At 42.4% G+C, this 18,487-nt stretch overlaps 1 protein-coding gene across 3 annotated transcripts in view; it reads right to left on the minus strand.

The window, feature by feature from the left end:
• Window positions 1-13,992: 13,992 nt before the first annotated feature.
• Window positions 13,993-18,487, minus strand: part of TBC1D8 (TBC1 domain family member 8) — a 68,803-nt gene continuing 64,308 nt past the window's right edge. For all 3 annotated transcript variants that reach the window (XM_056556087.1, XM_056556085.1, XM_056556086.1), the window contains 2 exons: window positions 17,606-17,706; window positions 13,993-15,119 (listed from right to left, as the gene is read on the minus strand). In XM_056556087.1, the coding sequence (XP_056412062.1) occupies window positions 14,691-15,119; window positions 17,606-17,706 (530 nt within the window). In that variant the 3' untranslated portion in view covers window positions 13,993-14,690. The remainder of the gene's footprint in view (window positions 15,120-17,605; window positions 17,707-18,487) is intronic.

An 18,487-nucleotide genomic window follows, 5' to 3' on the forward strand; every position in this document is an offset into this window, starting at 1 on the left:
CCCGCGGCCATGTTGCGTTCGTGACATGTTGTTTGTTCGCCTCCGAGTCGGCTTCGGGACGCGCCCATCTCATGAATATTCATTGTGTGTTTGTAAGTGACTCCTCCCAGGGTATTGGCCTTCCCCGTTTTCAGCTTTGGATTGGTTGAAGTGTTGTCCAATCCCTGTTTTAGTTGCTGCCACGTGATGTGTGTTTGTTTCCATCCTGTCTTTTCGGATTGGCTGGCAGTGTGTGGTTTGGTTGCATTATTTTATTTTATTTTTTCTAACTTCTGGTTTGCGCATGCACATTTTCCCCTTCGAAGCTGCCGGTGATGTAAAGTGTTTTCCAGCATAATATAGACAAATTTCCAAAATCCGGTGATAACAAAGAACTTACCATTCTGCGTGAGGTAAAAACGTTGCAGGAAGAGAAACAGCTGCACGGCACCCAGCTGCGGACCAAAACCAACTACGTGAAGAAGGGGTGTGGCCAAACGGAAGCTAAGGCAACATCATTGGCCAGTGCAGCAAACACGCAAGAACTAACATGCTAGGCTACACCGAAGGTCCACCAGGCTAGGCAACCAATGAGAAGAGGCAGGGGCGGATGCGGGGGGGGGGGGGGGGGGGGACTAACCTATTACGTCATAGAAAAGGCAGGAACTTTACAGGGGAAAGGGAAGGAGACATTAGAAAAGAACAGCCCACAAAAGTTTCAACAAAACTTTAATTATATAAAAAAAAAAAGACCGCGGACCATGCTAAAGCTCATGGGAAATTAAGTACCACAAGGCAAAATGACAGGAAGTCATGGCGAAAATCAAACAAGCATGAAACGCAAACCACAGACCATGAGAGCACCAAACAGCGCAGCGGACGCAACATACATTAGAGGTCAGGTAAGCATGCTGTACAGTTTAAAAAGTAAAAAAAACTAGATTAACGCCGGAGTACCCCTTTAAGATGGTTCACAGGCAGGTATTTGGCTCAGTATCGAAACCAAAACAAGTGGGTCGAAAATACAGAAAAGGTACAAATCTTTCCATTAGGTTTTTTCACCTTTTAGGTTCCACTTTTGAATTTAGCTTACAAATACTGATGCAAAATATTGACCTAAGAACTGCTGTGTGTAACCAGCCTTTGAGCGCTTTCACATGGTAGCATTTTAAATAACTGGTAATGGAGTCTACCCAGAAAAGGAAAGCAATAAAAGGACCTGCACTGCTATAAAACATAGCATTTTACTACCAATAACAGCAGAATCTAACACACTGGGTATATGAGCAGTCCGCATCAGGGGAACCTTCTCAGTCATAAAACGCTCCACCCAGAGCGCCATTTTTAATTCAGGAATCATCAACAAAATAGTGAACAGAATCAGGGTTTCCGTCCTGCATATTAGAACAACAGAAAGAATGCAAGTCCTGCTTCTTGTACCACATCAGGCTCAATCACAAGGTAACCTTGGTCCGTTATCTGGAAGAGAGGGTTAGTGTATATCTTACCTATACCCAACCTGTTGGTAAAGATCTAGCAAAATACACTACAGTCTGTCCTTTATGGCCCCACTCAAATTCAAGTGTTTTCTCTCTAAAGGCAGATTCTGGAAATCTCTCTGAAGAGGGCTTTACATGCTCATCTTCATAATCCACTCCTCAGGGCCTGGAGGCTGAGGGGTGCTTGTCATTGAGGTCATAAAACCTTATGCTCCCCCCTCCCCTACAGTTATAAAAAAGCATTCTGTTTTTTTTTTTTTTTTTTTTTTGCATATGCTATTATTTGAGAATAATGTAGTTGTTTTCGTATATACAGTCTCCTGTGTTAGCTGCTCTGACAGGCATAGGATAGGCTCCATATTGGATGCACACAATCTCTAAAATAACTTGATAATGCTTCCCAGATTTCCCATGATCCTCTGGCTTTGGCATTTGATTTTGCACCTGGTTATTACATCAGGCTGCTAGTGCTGCAGATCATTTAAAGCGTACCCATCAGATCCAACAAAAAAACTTTTTTTTTTTTTTTTTATATATCACTCAGTACCTAATCCTGAACATGTTCATCTAATTTTTATGTGTCTAGCACCTTTATTTTTTTATTACACTTTTAATTTAGCTCGCTAGTCTGAATTCCTCTCAAAGGGAGGGGGCGTGGCCTCACTGTGCAGGTCTCCGCCCCCTCCCTCAGTATGCTGTCTGCTCACATCTCCCCTAGCATTAGCAAAACTACAACTCCCAGCTTGTCCTCACTGACAGTAGCCGGACACAAGCTGACAGTGGGAGGATTTTTCCTCTAGCTGTGAGCCCTGCACTCACAGCTGTCAATCAAGGAAGTGTGTCCATGACATAGGTGATGATGCATGGACTCAGCAGGACTAGTATGTGTCCAAGCAGGCGGGGGGGGGGGGGGGGGGGGGGGGGAGTTGTTTGAAATACTGAAAATTTTCTAATGAAAGCAATTGTAAAACCCATTGGTATTGCATGCTTTACAACATTTGAATCTGACAGTGCCCACTTAAGTGAACTCAGACTCACAAGTGGGTTAGTTCTCACTCTGCAGCTTATTTGCATTTTCTTACCAAAAGTGTGTTTTTCTTAGATAAATATTGCCATCTAGCAAAAGTAATGTGACCAATCATTACAAATATGGTGTTTTATGAAGACATTGTGCCACAAAATTTAAGAAAAAACGCCATTTTGTAACTTTTAGAGGCTTCCGTTTCTACGTAGTACATTTGTTGGTAAAAATGACACCTTCTCTTTATTCTGTAGGTCCATACGATTAAAATGATACCCTACTTATATAGGTTTGATTTTGTCGTACTTCTGAAAAAAATGTTAACTACATGCAGGAAAATTTATATGCTTAAAATTGTCATCTTCTGACCCCTATAACTTTTTTTTTCCACGTACAGGGCGGTATGAGGGCTCATATTTCGCGCCGTGATCTGAAGTTTTTATCTGTACCATTTTTATTTTGATCTGACTTTTTGATCGCTTTTATTCATTTTTTTTATGGTATAAAAAGTGACCAAAAATATGCTATTTTGGACTCTGGAATTTTTTTGCATGTACGCCATTGACCATGCGGTTTCATGAATGATATATTTTTATAGGTCGGACATTTTCGCGCGCGGCAATACCACATATGTTTATTTTTTTTAAAGTTTTATTTTTATTTTTTTATGGGAAATGGGGGGGGGGGTGATTCAAACTGTTATTAACTCAAATTTTTTACACTTTTTTTTGCAGTGTTATAGCTCCCATAGGGGGCATTACACACACTGATTGCAAACACTTGTTCAATGCTATGCAATAACACGGCATTGATCAGTGTTATCTGCGCTTGAACGCTCAAGCCTGGATCTCAGGCTTGGAGGAATCAAACGCCGATGGAACAGCTTAGAGCCAGGTAGGGAGTCTCCCGCTGTCCTCCCAGCTGTTTGGGACGCCACGATTTCACCGCGGCGGCCCCGAACATCTTCACTGAGCTAGCCGGTATTGATATCTCCCGTTTTAGACGCGCAATCAACTTTGATCGCGGCATCTAAAGGGATAATACCGGACATGAGCCCGATCAGCGATTGGTGATAGCAATGGCTGATGTATGAGAGGAAGGAATCTACAATTACAAGCATGGAACTATGGGATGTGTAATAAACTTCAACAGGAAATACCCAAATACCCTGGCAGGTATGTACTAAAATCACCTTATGGTGGATAACCCCTTTAAGCGCAGTAACTTTTCTTTATTTTTGACTGATGATCACATGACCAAGTTTGCATAATCAGGGTGACTGTGCATGATATGGCCAAAAAAAATGACATGGAGTGCTTCTGTATGGTCTATAATAGTAGTATGAGGGCATTTTTCAATGCCTGGTGTGACAAGATCTCTCTGAAGACCAATTAATAAAATCCTTTTGCCAATACGATGCCAAGTGCTGCAGGGCAAGTCTTTTTTTAATTTTACTGTTGTTATAGATCTTTATCAGCATGCCAGAGATGATGTTATAAGTCAAATGGTCTCAAAGGGGGCTATAATGCAAGGGGTGGGGGGGGAGGAGCGTTACTTCAGAAAATCCCTTCCAGCCCACCAACTGCAGCGTAGCCACACACCTCTGGAGACCATTTGACTTATTGTTTCTGGTTGCATGGAATGGTGGGGAGGTCGGAGACAGGTGTGTTCCAGGTGTGAGTCCCGAGCATGAAAACAGGACAAGGAGGTGTATGGAGGTAATATATGCATATTACACTTGGCATCATGGGCTCAAAGGCTGGAGAAAGAAAATCCTGGAATATCCCCTTAAAGGGGTATTCTGGCCCTAAGACATCTCATCCCCTATCCGCTGGGGACCCCGCAATCTTTCATTCAGCACCCACCTTTGTGAGCTCTCTGCAGTGCTGGAGGCTCCGAGTGTGAAGCGTTACAACCACGGGGCGGGAGTATCGTAATGTCACGCCCTCTCCCATAGACTTGAATTGCGGGGAGTGACGTCACATGGGGGCGGAGTCGTGGCATCACGATACTCCGGCCCCGTGGTCGTAACGCTTCACACTCGGAGCCTCCAGCGCTGTGGAGAGCTCGCAAAGGTGGGTGCTGAATGACAGATTGCGGGGGTCCCCAGTGGTGGGACCCCCGCGATCAGAAATCTTATCCCCTATCCTTTGGATAAGATGTCTTAGGGCTGAAGTACCCCTTTAAAATGAAAGGAGTACTCCGGTGCAAGAATATTTATCCCCTCTCCAAAGGATAGTGTCTAATAAGTGTCCCCCGGCACCCCGGCAGTCCCCAGTCACCTCACCGGCTCTTTTTTATAGAGATACATGGGGGGGCATATTGGCTGAAGCTTCGTCCGGGAGTCGACATGTCCCAGTCTACTGCCGGGACGCCATGCAGTAGATCATGGGGGTCCCAGACATTAGACCGACTGCCCCCCCCTTGCGATCAGACACTTATCTCCTATGGATAGGGGATAAGTCTTCCTGCACTGAAATACTCCTTTAAAGGGGTCATCCCGTGGAAAACTTTTTTTTTTTTTTTTTTTTTTTAAAGAAACGGGTGCCAGAAAGTTAAAAAGATTTGTAAATTACTTCTATTAAAAAATATTAATCCTTCCAATACATTTTATGGGCTGTATACTACAGAGGAAATGCTTTTCTTTTTGGATTTTTCTGATGTCACGACGACAGTGCTCTCTGCTGACCTCTGCTGTCCATTTTAGGAACTGTCCAAGAGCAGGAGAAAATCCCGATAGCAAACATATGCTGCTCTTGACAGTTCCTAAAATGGACAGCAGAGAGCACTGTGGTCGTGACAACAGAGAAATACAAAAATAAAAGCATTTCCTCTGTAGTATACAGCCCATATAATGTATTGGAAGGATTAAGATTTTTTTTAATAGAAGTAATTTACAAATCTGATTAACTTTCTGGCACCAGTTCATTTAAAAAAAAAAAAAAAAAAAGTTTTCCACCGGAGTACTCCTTTAAATAAGGAATAATCCTCTGCTATCTTTGTGCTCATATTGTGCATGAGATGGTCTCAGATTTGTGTGTTCTATTAGATAGTGGCAGGTCATCCTCCAGAGCACTGGCCATTGAAGTGTACCTGTCATTTGCAAAAGCGTTTTACACAATATAGATAACATTATGGTGGATATTTATCAAAACATGTGCAGCAAGCAGTCAAAATGCTTTTATTTTTAAAAGGGCCTCTGAAAAATAAAAGAAGCAATCTAATCCTATGTTTAACTTTCCTCTGCACAGATTTTGATAAATCTCCCGCTATTTGCATATTTGTAATATACATTGGTTAAAAATTTGTGTATATTTTTGTCCCTGCAGCAATTAGCTGTGTGTCTTGTGGGGAAACCAAATACAGTAAATGTGGGTGGACAAGCAGGGCTCTGCGCACTGAGGACAAGCAGAGCTCTGCGCACTGAGGACAAGCAGAGCTCTGCGCACTGAGGACAAGCAGAGCTTTGCGCACTGAGGACAAGCAGAGCTCTGCGCACTGAGGACAAGCAGAGCTCTGCGCACTGAGAACAAGCAGAGCTCTGCGCACTGAGAACAAACAGGGTTCTGCACACTGAGGACAATCAGGGCTCTGTACACTGAGGACAAGCAGGGCTCTGTACACTGAGGACAAGCAGGGCTCTGTGCACTGAGGACAAGCAGAGCTCTGCTCACTGAGAACAAGCAGGGCTCTGCACACTGAGGACAAGAAGGGCTCTGTACACTGAGGACAAGCAGTGCTCTGTTTGTACACTGAGGACAAGCAGGGCTCTGTACACTGAGGACAATCAGGGCTCTGTACACTGAGGACAAGCAGAGCTCTGCACACTGAGGACAAGCAGGGCTCTGTACACTGAGGACAAGCAGGGCTCTGTACACTGAGGACAAGCAGGGCTCTGTGCACTGAGGACAAGCAGAGCTCTGCTCACTGAGAACAAGCAGGGCTCTGCACACTGAGGACAAGAAGGGCTCTGCACACTGAGGACAAGCAGGGCTCTGTACACTGAGGACAAGCAGGGCTCTGTACACTGAGGACAAGCAGAGCTCTGTACACTGAGGACAAGCAGAGCTCTGCACACTGAGGACAAGCAGGGCTCTGTACACTGAGGACAAGCAGGGCTCTGTACACTGAGGACAAGCAGGGCTCTGTGCACTGAGGACAAGCAGAGCTCTGCTCACTGAGAACAAGCAGGGCTCTGCACACTGAGGACAAGAAGGGCTCTGTACACTGAGGACAATCAGGGCTCTGTACACTGAGGACAAGCAGAGCTCTGCACACTGAGGACAAGCAGGGCTCTGTACACTGAGGACAAGCAGGGCTCTGTACACTGAGGACAATCAGGGCTCTGTACACTGAGGACAAGCAGGGATCTGTTTGTACACTGAGGACAAGCAGGGCTCTGTACACTGAGGACAAGCAGGGCTCTGTGCACTGAGGACAAGCAGGGCTCTGTGCACTGAGAACAAGCAGGGCTCTGTGCACTGAGGACAAGCGGGGCTCTGCGCACTGAGGGCAAGCAGGGCCATGCACACTGAGGACAAGCAGGGCCCTGCGCACTGAGGACAAGCAGGGCCCTGCGTACTGAGGACAAGCAGGGCCCTGCACACTGAGGACAAGCAGGGCTCTGCACACTGAGGACAAGCAGGGCTCTGCACACTGAGGACAAACAGGGCTCTGTACACTGAGGACACGCAGGGCTCTGTACACTGAGGACAAGTAGGGCCCTGCGCACTGAGGACAAGCACGACTCTGTACACTGACGCTCTGTGACATGCTCCAGGCTCACACAGCAGAATAAATGACAAGCCAGGACCCTGCACAGAGCCCTGCTTGTCCTGCCCACACTTCCTCTATTTTGTCTCTGTTCAGAGACACACAGGGAATAGTTGCAGGGACAGCATTTTTTTACTCAATAATAGACATATCTTTCAACCAATGTATAATACAAATATACCTATAATATACCTATAATATACTGGTGCCTTGTCTGTTGATCAGCTTTATAGGGTGGAAACTCAATGCTGTGTTTACATGGGGCTTTCATTAGCTGCACTGCACAGTTATACTGATATTTTCTGAAACTGCAGTAAAAATTTTGCAATTTTACTGCAAATAGCACAATCTTGCTGAAGTTAGGCTGGGTTCACACTACGTTTTTACAGTATGGGAACCGGATCCGTTTGACTCCGGTCGGCTCATTGAAATGATTTAGAAATGGTCCAGGTCCGGCTGGGATACAGGAGTGCCCGATTTTTGCTCCCCCCTCAATGAGCCGACCGGAGTCAAACGGTGACTCCGGGTGGCTCATTTTAGCTCCTTATACGGTTTTGTGAACGGACCTATAACGGCAGCAAACCGCGGTTTTAGGTCCAGTCAGAAAAACGGATACTGGGCAAAATTGAACCGACCGGAGTCACTGACTGACTCTGGTCAGCTCATTGGAATGAATTAGATATGGTCCGGTTTCTGTACTGTAAAAACGTAGTGTGAACCCAGCCTATTCTGTGCAATTTCAGTAAATAATAGAGGTACCACCAATTAACCTCATAACTGTCTTTTTACAGCAGTTATTAGGGGGGAGATTTATCAAAAACTGTCCAGAGGAAGAGTGGTGCAGTTGCCCATGGCAACCAGATTGCGGTGTCTGGTCCGGTGAAAAATGAAATAAGCAATGTGATTCCCTTAATATTCCCCAGTATTGTTCTATCTTTTTGCATTGTTTGTTTTGTTGCACAGGTGTGTTCTAGACCCCTCCCCTTCCTGTTGGAACAGGGTGTTACCTTTTAGTATCTAAAGGTTCTGCATTTGATGTGAGGCATGCTATAGGTCATTGGACCTGAAATGCGTCAGCGTTGGAGTATGGGGACTCTCTCCTTGTGCTTCTTTGTATACACATTTTTGTACACTGCTCAAAAAAAAAATAAAGGAACACTTAAACAACACAATGTAACTCCAAGTCCATCACACTTCTGTGAAATCACAGGAAGCAACACTGATTGACAATCAATTTCACGTGCTGTTGTGCAAATGGAGCAGACAACAGGTGGAAATTTTAGGCAATTAGCAAGACACCCCCCTAAAAGGAGTGGTTCTGCAGGTGGTGACCACAGACCACTTCTCAGTTCCTATGCTTCCTGGATGATTTTTTCGTCACTTTTGAATGCTGGCGGTGCTTTCACTTTAGTGGTAGCATGAGACAGAGTCTACAACCTCCACAAGTGGCTCAGGCTGTAGAGACTCATCCAGGATGGCACATCAATGCGAGCTGTAGCAAGAAGGTTTGCTGTGTCTGTCAGCATAGTGTCCAGAGCATGGAGGCGCTACCAGGAGACGGGCCAGTACATCAGGAGATGTGGAGGAGGCCGTAGGAGGGCAACAACCCAGCAAGTAGGACTGCTACCTCCACCTTTGTGCAAGGAGGAGCACTGCCAGAGCCCTGCAAAATTACCTCCAGCAGGCCACAAATGTGCATGTGTCCACTCAAACGGTCAGAAACAGACTCCATGAGGGTGGTATGAGGGCCCGATGTCCACAGGTGGGGGGTTGTGCTTACAGCCCAACACCGTGCAGGATGTTTTGCATTTGCCAGAGAACACATAGATTGGCAAATGTACCATTGGCGCCCTGTGCTCTTCACAGATGAAAGCAGGTTCACACTAAGCACATGACAGACGTGACAGAGTCTGGAGACGCCGTGGAGAACGTTCTGCTGCCTGCAACATTCTCAAGCATGACCGGTTTGGCAGTGGGTCAGTAATGGTGTGGGGTGGCATTTCTTTGGGGGCCGCACAGCCCTTCATGTGCTTGCCAGAGGGAGGCTGACTGCCATTAGGTACCGAGCTATGATCCTCAGACTCCTTGTGAGACCATATGCTGGTGTGGTTGACCCTGGGTTCCTCCTAATGCAAGACAATATTAGACCTCATGTGGCTGGAGTGTGTCAGCAATTCCTGCAAGAGGAAGGCATTGATGCTATGGACTGGCCCACCCATTCCCCAGAACTGAATCTGATTGAGCACATCTGGGACATCATGTCTCGCTCCATCCACCAACACCACGTTGCACCACAAACTGTCCAGGAGTTGGCAGATGCTTTAGTCCAGGTCTTGGAGGACATCCCTCAGGAGACCATCTGCACCCTCATCAGGAGCATGCCCAGGCATTGTAGGGAGGTTATACGGCACATGGAGACCACACACACTACTGAGCCTCATTTTGACTTGTTTTAAGGACATTATATCAAAGTTGGATCAGCCTGTAGTGTGGTTTTCCATTTTGATTTTGAGTGTGACTCCATATCCAGACCTCCATGGGTTGATAAGATTGATTTCCATTGATAATTTTTTGTGATTTTGTTGTCAGCGCATTCAACTATGTAAAGTCGAAAGTATTTCACACGATTAGTTCATTCATTCAGATCTAGGATGTGTTATCTTAGTTTTCCCTTTATTTTTTGAGCAGTGTATGTCCGTGCTGTTCTGCCATACTTATGGAATTTTTTCATTAAAGATTTTTCATGCTAGCCTTTTCTACTATTTTTCATGTTTGCATTTGGAGGTTGCCATGCACTTCCCAGGTGAGCTGAGAATTTTTCTACTCCCCCAAGGGTCCTTATTTTAGCCCAGCAGCGATAGAATGAGGCAACATGGCTCTACTGTGCAGGGATCGGAAGAACCATGAAAGTCAATATACAGTGCCTTGCAAAAGTATTCACCCCCTTGACTTTTTCGTATTTTGGTACATTACAGCCTTAAAGAGTACCTCTCGATCTTGTTAATTTCATAATCCTCCTAGTTCACTGCCCTCATCATGATAAACCCCCCCCCCCCCCGCCTTTATTTTTATTATTTGCTAGTTTTCTTTTTTTATATTGCTCTGCATTTACTGCTCAGTCTCAGTCAGATTCACAGACCCGGAAAGGGCGTTAACCAGCTGGCGTAACATCATCTGAAGCCAGACAGGGGAGAACTTCCCCCCCCCTCACTCTGCTACACACAGCCCAGAGCAGTTCAGTGTGAGATGAGCTACGATTGGATAGGGCTGTACCCCCCCCCCCCCCCACACACACACACACACACACACACACACACACACACACACACACTTCTGCCAAGCCAGTAGGAGTCCAAAGTCTGTGCAAGAGATGGGGGGGGGGGGGGGGGGGGGAAATGTGCTCTGGACAAGTAGGGAGACACCTAGTGGCAGCTTTTTTTTAAACACAAAGCATTGAAAACTTCCTTTTTTTTTTTTTAAACAAAGTACATTAGAAAGATTTTTTTATTTACCAAATGAGTGAAATAGCAAACATTTGGTTTAATAAGAGTGCCCATTTAAGTTCAATGTTTTGTTAATCTGGATTTTATGTGATGGATCAGAACACAATAGTCTAAATTGGTGAAGTAAAATGAGAAAAATATATAACTAAAACTATTGTTTAGAAATAGAAAACAGAAAATTGGCATGTGCGCATGTATTCATCCCCTTTGTTAGGAAGCTCAAAAAAGCTCTGGTGCAACTAATTACCTTCAGAAGTCACATAATTCTTGAAATTATGTCTACCTGTGTGCAATCTAAGTGTCACATGATCTGTCATTACATATACACACACCTTTTTGAAAAGCCCCAGAGGCTGCAACACCTAAGCAAGAGGCATCAGTAACCAAACACTGCCATGAAGACCAAGAAACTCTCCAAACAAGTAAGGGACAATGTTGTTGAGACATACAAGTCAGGGTTAGATTATAAAAAAAAAATATCAAAATCTTTGATGATTCCCAGGAACACAATCAAATCTATCATAACAAAATGGAAAGAACATGGCACAACAGCAAACCTGCCAAGAGACAGCCACTCACCAAAACTCACAGACTGGGCAAGGAGGGCATTAATCAGGGAGGCAGCATAGAGACCTAAGCTAACCCTGGAGGAGCTGCAGAGTTCCACAGCAGAGACTGGAGTATCTGTACATAGGATGACAATAAGCTGTACGCTCCATAGAGTTGGGCTTTATGGCAGAGTGGCCAGAAGAAAGCCATTACTTTAAGATAAAAACAAAAAGGCATGTGGGAGACTCCCAAAATTTATGGAGGAAGGTGCTCTGATCTGATGAGACTAAAATTTTACTTTTCGGGCATCAAAGAAAATGCTATGTCTGGCGCAAACCCAACACATCACATCACCCAAAGAACACCATCTACGTTTTTCTGCAGCCAGGACTGGGAAACTGGTCAGAGTTGAGGGAAAGATGGATGGTGCTAAATACAGGGATATTCTTGAGCAAAACCTGTACCACTTTTTGCATGATTTGAAGCTAGGACGGAGGTTCATCTTCCAGCAGGACAATGACCCCAAACACACTGCTAAAGCAACACTTGAGTGGTTTAAGGGAAAAGATGTAAATGTGTTGGAATGGCCAAGTCATAGCACAGATCTTAATCCAATCAAAAATCTGTGGTCAGACTTAAAGATTGCTGTTCACAAGCGCAAACCATTCAACTTGAAGGAGCTGGAGCAGTTTTGCAAGGAATAATGGGCAAAAATCCCAGTGGTAAGATATGGCAAGCTCATAGACTTATCCAAAACGACTTGGAGCTGAATGGTGGCTCTACAAAGTATTGACTTTGGGGGGGTAAATACTTTTGCAAGGCACTATAATAGCCAGGCTCCTGCTGCAACTACCAGGAGAAGAGAAGCCTCTGCTCTGGCTAGTTTAACCCTTCACATGTCATGGTCAAACTTTCATGGGATTACGGTACTTTGGGTTGTGAAAATTTCATGTCAATAGCACATAAAAATAGTGACATGTCAAAAACTTATTTCACGAGCTGTATATAAATTTGGTATCAATGTAATGCTATTGACCCACACAATAAAGCAATAATGTAATATTTAACATATTGTGAATGGCAAACATTTAAAATGCAAAACATGAATGAGAAAATTGCATTTGATCAGAAAAAAAAAGTTAATAAAAATTAACTAATAAGATTTATGAACCCCAATATAGTGGCATTAAGAGATGTATAACTTGTTCTGCAAAATATAAAAAAAAATTTAAAAAGACAGTGGATGGAAAAATAAAGTTTTTAAAGCATCCACACAATTTAATGAGAAAACACAGCGTCCAGATGTTAGTAAGGAGTGAATAGTGAAATATAAACACTTTTTTATGGTGCTTTTTGTGGAGGTAGCAAGCTTTTTTTTTTTTTTTTTTTTATAAAGCATGTTCTACCTATGATGTTTTTTCTCCCATAGAATAAAAAAAAGTGCATGTGTCAGCATGTGTTTTTTTTTTCCCCCTTACATTCTTCAAAAGGATCTTATGACTTGCAATGAGGAAAAGTGTTGTTTTAAAATAAATAAATAATATACACAATTCTGGAAACAAGATTTAGTAATACCTGCATCATAAAGCAGAAAAATAAAGTACAATTCTGTTGGTATTTTTTCAGGTAAAAAACTAAAAAGAAAAGAAAGAAGATTGTAAAATGTATGCAAACCACTGAACATTTTGAGGACAAGAAAAGAGTACTATACTAACGCGATGTGAATTCTCCCTGAATGGTAAAAGCTCAACAACATGAGAGTCTGTGGTACACTACTGATGTGTGTAGCCCACTGTATGTATAGTTTATTTCAAATTTATAGTACAATCATCCACTTGTACTCATGCTTGATGCTGAATTGTGGTCCATGCTGCAATATAAATATATGGTATTTTGGTGCATCCACTGCATGAAATATACTGTGGATGCACTCCGCGTGATCCTACCCATAATGTGTAAATAGGCACAAAAAAATGGTACCGAAATCCACATTTTTTTGGGGGTGCTCAGTAGAAGGGCTTCTTAACTTGATAGGTGTGAATACACCGAACACCCTGGTAATCTGGGTTCACACTGTACAATATGATTGTGTTTTGAAGGTCAGGGGGAATAAACACCACAAATATAAATATTTTTCCTGAGAAACGCATGGTTTTGAGATGTGTTTAACGACAATATGGTATTTTTGAATGTTTCACCAGTGTCACATGTAAAAACCACACTGTCCATAACTGCATTGCAAAATAGTGACAATCTGGGGTAAAAACACATTCTTTGCTATGTTTTTTCACCAGACCTTTAAAATGCTATAAAAAAAATAAGTGTGTAAACCCAACCTCTCTATAAAAGATCCTTTCTATACATGGGAATGATTTGAGATAGTTTGTTCTAGCTTCTGGAAACATTATGTTATACAATTCTTGGTGTAGACATCCAAGCTGTAGGTTCATGAAGAAACCAGTAATAAAAGTGAACCAGTCATAATTATCATGCTGCCCAAACCATGAGTCATTCGGGTGGTCCCCAGTGGCTTCTCCCAACCCCACCAGCCTTGAATGCTATATGTCACCCAGTAATCAAGGCTAGCGGGCCAGAGGGAAGCCACAAAGGGCTACCCTGATGGCTCAAGAGTTCAGGCAGCACAAAAGTTTTCCTTTAATCCTAGTCAGATTAAAAGTAAGTCAATAAATAAAAAAAAAAGTTTATTGAAAAGTGCAGCTCTTCACAAAGCAAGACAAAAAGCACAAAAGTTGACATCTTAACGACATAAAAATTCTAATGAAAATCGAACAGAATAAAAGTTTCAATTTCCAGCATTGAAACATCATTATTAGTGCAAACACAAAACATAACAGAAATTCACATATACAAAATATTGGACAAATGACATAAACCCTGAACAAAATTCAACAATAAGAAAAATTTGGCATGCCAGTACTGGATACAAATGAGTTTTGGAAATATTGTATTCATCTCACTCATCTCCCCGGGGTTGCTTCACAAAAGTGATGAATCTTAAGAATAATAAGTCAATCCAGTGTGCTTTGGTAACGTAAGGATACAGAATGTCAGTGGTGGCCACAGATCAGCTGTATCTCTCTTGGTTCTGATACGCCAGAACCATTTGTCTCTTCTGTGGATTAACTGAAGGTTAACCCTGTTATTGTGTCCTTCAATGACCAATTCAGCTTCATATCTAGGACAAGAAAGTTATTGGTGCTTTTCATCAGGCTGCTGAAATACTTGCTGAGATAAATATAAAGACTGATTATCACCGATGATGTTCACCGACACTATCAATGAATTGTTCCCTTCACTTTAGCTGCCAGACTCTGAAATCCAGGAGACAGCAAGACTTGTGTTCATTCAGGTCAACAAGGGGGATTGCTGATTATTTCCATTAGTCTTAAGACTATATGGATTCATTTTAGCACTTTCTAACTTTGGCTTCAGTTCCCATTGTTTCTCAAAGAAATTCACCAATGACTGCTCTGTTAAGAGAGATGCCAGTACGTGTTCCAGAGAAACGACCCAATCAGTTTCAGGCAGCGGATGAGTTGGAGTACTGGTGGTCTCGGAGAAAACACAATCTTGATCTGATGAGCAGGCACCATTTTCTGTATCTACAAATTCATCAGATGTACTACCTGAGCTTATACTACTGCTGCGCTGTCCAACCTCCCCAATCTGAAGTAAAAGGGTTGTCACTGTGGCAATGGCTTGATACAGATCATTTTCCTCTGGGTCTTCGTGAAATGAACTGTACAATGTTTTGCAGAACTGGATAAATTCTTTCTGATAATTCAAATAAAAGAAAAGCTATTAAAAGCTTTACAAAGGCTGTTTCAAACGATATCACATTATGTTCCAGTCTTTACTGAGGTCTGATAAATTTACAGGGCTTATGGATATAGATCCATTTTCACAGAAGCAAAATTAAGCTTCTACCTCAATTCTTTACAGTATTGGTTCTGAATGTCAGCGTCTCAATACACATGGATTTTGACACAGCCTATATAGCAAAGCATGATGTCAGTGTGTATGAGCAATGCTTTTAGAGGAATGTCCGTATGGCTCCATACTAAAGGAGTCATATAGATTTGGAGCAAGTATGCATGAAAAAATCCCATCCCGTACATCTCAATGAAGTATTTCTGCAGCATGTTCATTGAATATTGTAATTAAATAAAAATATATAGTTAATGGCAGCGCTAATAAGGACTTGCTAGTTACAACTTATATTGAAAGAGAAAACGTGAACAATGTATGTTAACTGGGTTTTGCCATTAATGATAAGCACAACGTGTTCATCAGCATACTGCGAAGAAGTGTATATAACAGTTGTGAAACCAACAGAAGGTTAGGAAATGCGCGCACGTTACCTTCTGTATGTACGTGCTGTGGATATGGTCCCAATCCACCGGTATGCGGTCCCAGTCCTCCGGTATCCTAGGAGGTGAGTGAGGATTCTGAGGGCTGTACGATCTTAATACCGGGGTATACTGGATTCCCTGCCAAGAAACTCTGTGTGGAGGTCTTTGAGCAGCCGCAGGGAGATCTGCCCCGGCCAGTGGTGTCTCCGCCTGCGTACTGCAAATGAAAGGGGTCAAAAAGTCCCATATCTGTAAGTGACGTCACTATGGTAAGACTGTTGGGCCAAAAAGGAAAAAAGTTTTCAAACACCGTTTCAGAGAATTACATTCTCCTTCCTCAGGGATATCCTACCCCTCCGGGATTTGACTATTTATACCTTTCACCTTGATGCCTCCCACATGTGCTTAATTATGCGGTAATTATAGGCTAATTATCTGTTTCATCACAATTCCTGTTGTATAATGCTTAGAACATGGCATGTAATATACTGTTGTAACATACCACCAAAGTTTGTATGAAAAAAAGTGTGTATGAAGGTAGAGAAAACTAAAAGCTCTTTTATCAGAAGAGCTGTATGACTATACATACATGGTGCATTTTTTACAAGCATTTTCTCTACCATCATACACTTTTTTTCAAAAGAGCTGTATGACTATATATACATGGTGTGTTTTTTTTACAAGAGTTTTCTCTACCTTCATATACACTTTTTTTCATACAAACTTCGGTGGTATGTTACAACAGTATATTACATGCCATGTTCTAAGCATTATACAACAGGAATTGTGATGAAACAGATAATTAGCCTATAATTACAGTATAATTAAGCACATGTGGGAGGCATCAAGGTGAAAGGTATAAATAGTCAAATCCTGGAGGGCTAGGATATCCCTGAGGAAGGATAACGTCATTCTCCGAAACGGCGTTGGAAAACTTTTTTCCTTTTTGGCCCAACAGTCTTACCATAGTGACGTCACTTACAGATACGGGACTTTTTGACCCCTTTCATTTGCAGTACGCAGGCGGAGACACCACTGGCCGGGGCAGATCTCCCTGCGGCTGCTCAAAGACCTCCACACAGAGTTTCTTGGCACGGAATCCAGTATACCACGGTATTAAGATCGTACAGCCCTCAGAATCCTCACTCACCTCCTAGGATACCGGAGGACTGGGACCGCATACCGGTGGATCGGGACCATATCCACAGCACATACATACAGAAGGTAACAAGCGCGCATTTCCTAACCTTCTGTTAGTTTCACAACTGTTATATACACTTCTTCGCAGTATGCTGATGAACACGTTGTGCATATAATTAATGGCAAAACCCGGTTAACATACATTGTTCACGTCTTCTATTTCTATTTCAATATAAGTAACTAGCAAGTCCTTATTAGCGCTGCTGCCAACTATATATTTTTATTCAGTTATTCAATTTATGGTTGTACAGGGTCACCATAGGTTTGGCACATACAGCTGCTGTGGGGCATCATACCCAGGATCTATAGCGCCAAGGTGTATTATACTTGTATTTGAATATTGTAATTAAATCCTCCATTCTCATATAGGGGCCACATTTGTTCTAAGCAGTAGAAAGATGTTATACTAGCTGTACTCTTTTCTTGATCCTTTGAGGCTAATCTATTATCAGCAATGACTGCCCAATGTTTTTTTTAAATACATATAGGGCAATATAGTGTATAGAATTTACTGTTATAGCACATATTTGCCATTGAAAAAAATGACATTGCTGTAAATATATTTTCACGTTAGTCTCTTACCCAGTAAGCTTAAAAGGTAATTGCATACTCATTGGACAGTGGATGGGGGAGATCTTTATCTATGGTTAACTTATAAGGGTGATATAACGTTCTCTACTCTTCCATGTGACAGAAGAAAAACTATACCTGGGTCATTTTGGGTAGTTCTTTTTCTGTGCTTTTATCTTTCTCTCTTGCCAAGTCTTTAAGCATTTGTTTCACTTGTTTTTGATAATCCTTTTCCCCACCTATGGACAAAATAAAATTAAGTTTATACTCCCATTTACAGTAGGTTTCTAGTGAAGCAGTTATCGCTTCACAGGAGCTAATCACTTTGTGAGAAGATAAAAATGTTTTGTTATTTTCCTTGTAGTTTAACCTATTTCTGAGATTTATGTCTCTATATGTCTTTTTTCCGGAAAAAAAACTATAAAATGAAACTGCCAGACAAAAGGGTGGTGGGGGGAAAACAAGTCACTGCTGCTTACTGAACTTCATTGACAGGACCTACAATCATCATTGAACCTTTTTGAAAGCTTTGAAAACAAGAAGAGGGTTTATGGTGAAGTAGTGACCCAGCCTTCATATGGGGTGAGGCCTTATGACATACATACCTGATTAAAAAGCACTTACAGATCGCGTATTAAGAGGTGGGATTTAAAAGGATCGGTCTTGTCCCTGATTGCAACATGCCTCTGCGAAGGCAGAGTGGATCCAGAAAAAAAGCTGGAAAAGTGCATGCAGCCCACATAATATCTAGAGAGAACCTGCTCCCAAGGAAATGAGGAAGGCAGGACCTTCAAAAGAAAAAAAGGACCTGGCTTTTGTAAGAAATAAGGTGAACTGGCTCATGGCTAATGATCACTTAAGGGGGTACTCCGGTGAAAAACTTTTTTTTTTTAAATCAACTGGTGCCAGAAAGTTAAACAGATTTGTAAATTACTTCTATTAAAAAATCTTAATCCTTCCTGTACTTATTAGCTGCTGAATACTCAACGGAAATTATTTTCCTTTTGAAACACAGAGCTC

This window comes from Hyla sarda, chromosome 2 (assembly GCF_029499605.1).
Source record: "Hyla sarda isolate aHylSar1 chromosome 2, aHylSar1.hap1, whole genome shotgun sequence".
Taxonomy (NCBI): Eukaryota; Metazoa; Chordata; class Amphibia; order Anura; family Hylidae; genus Hyla; species Hyla sarda.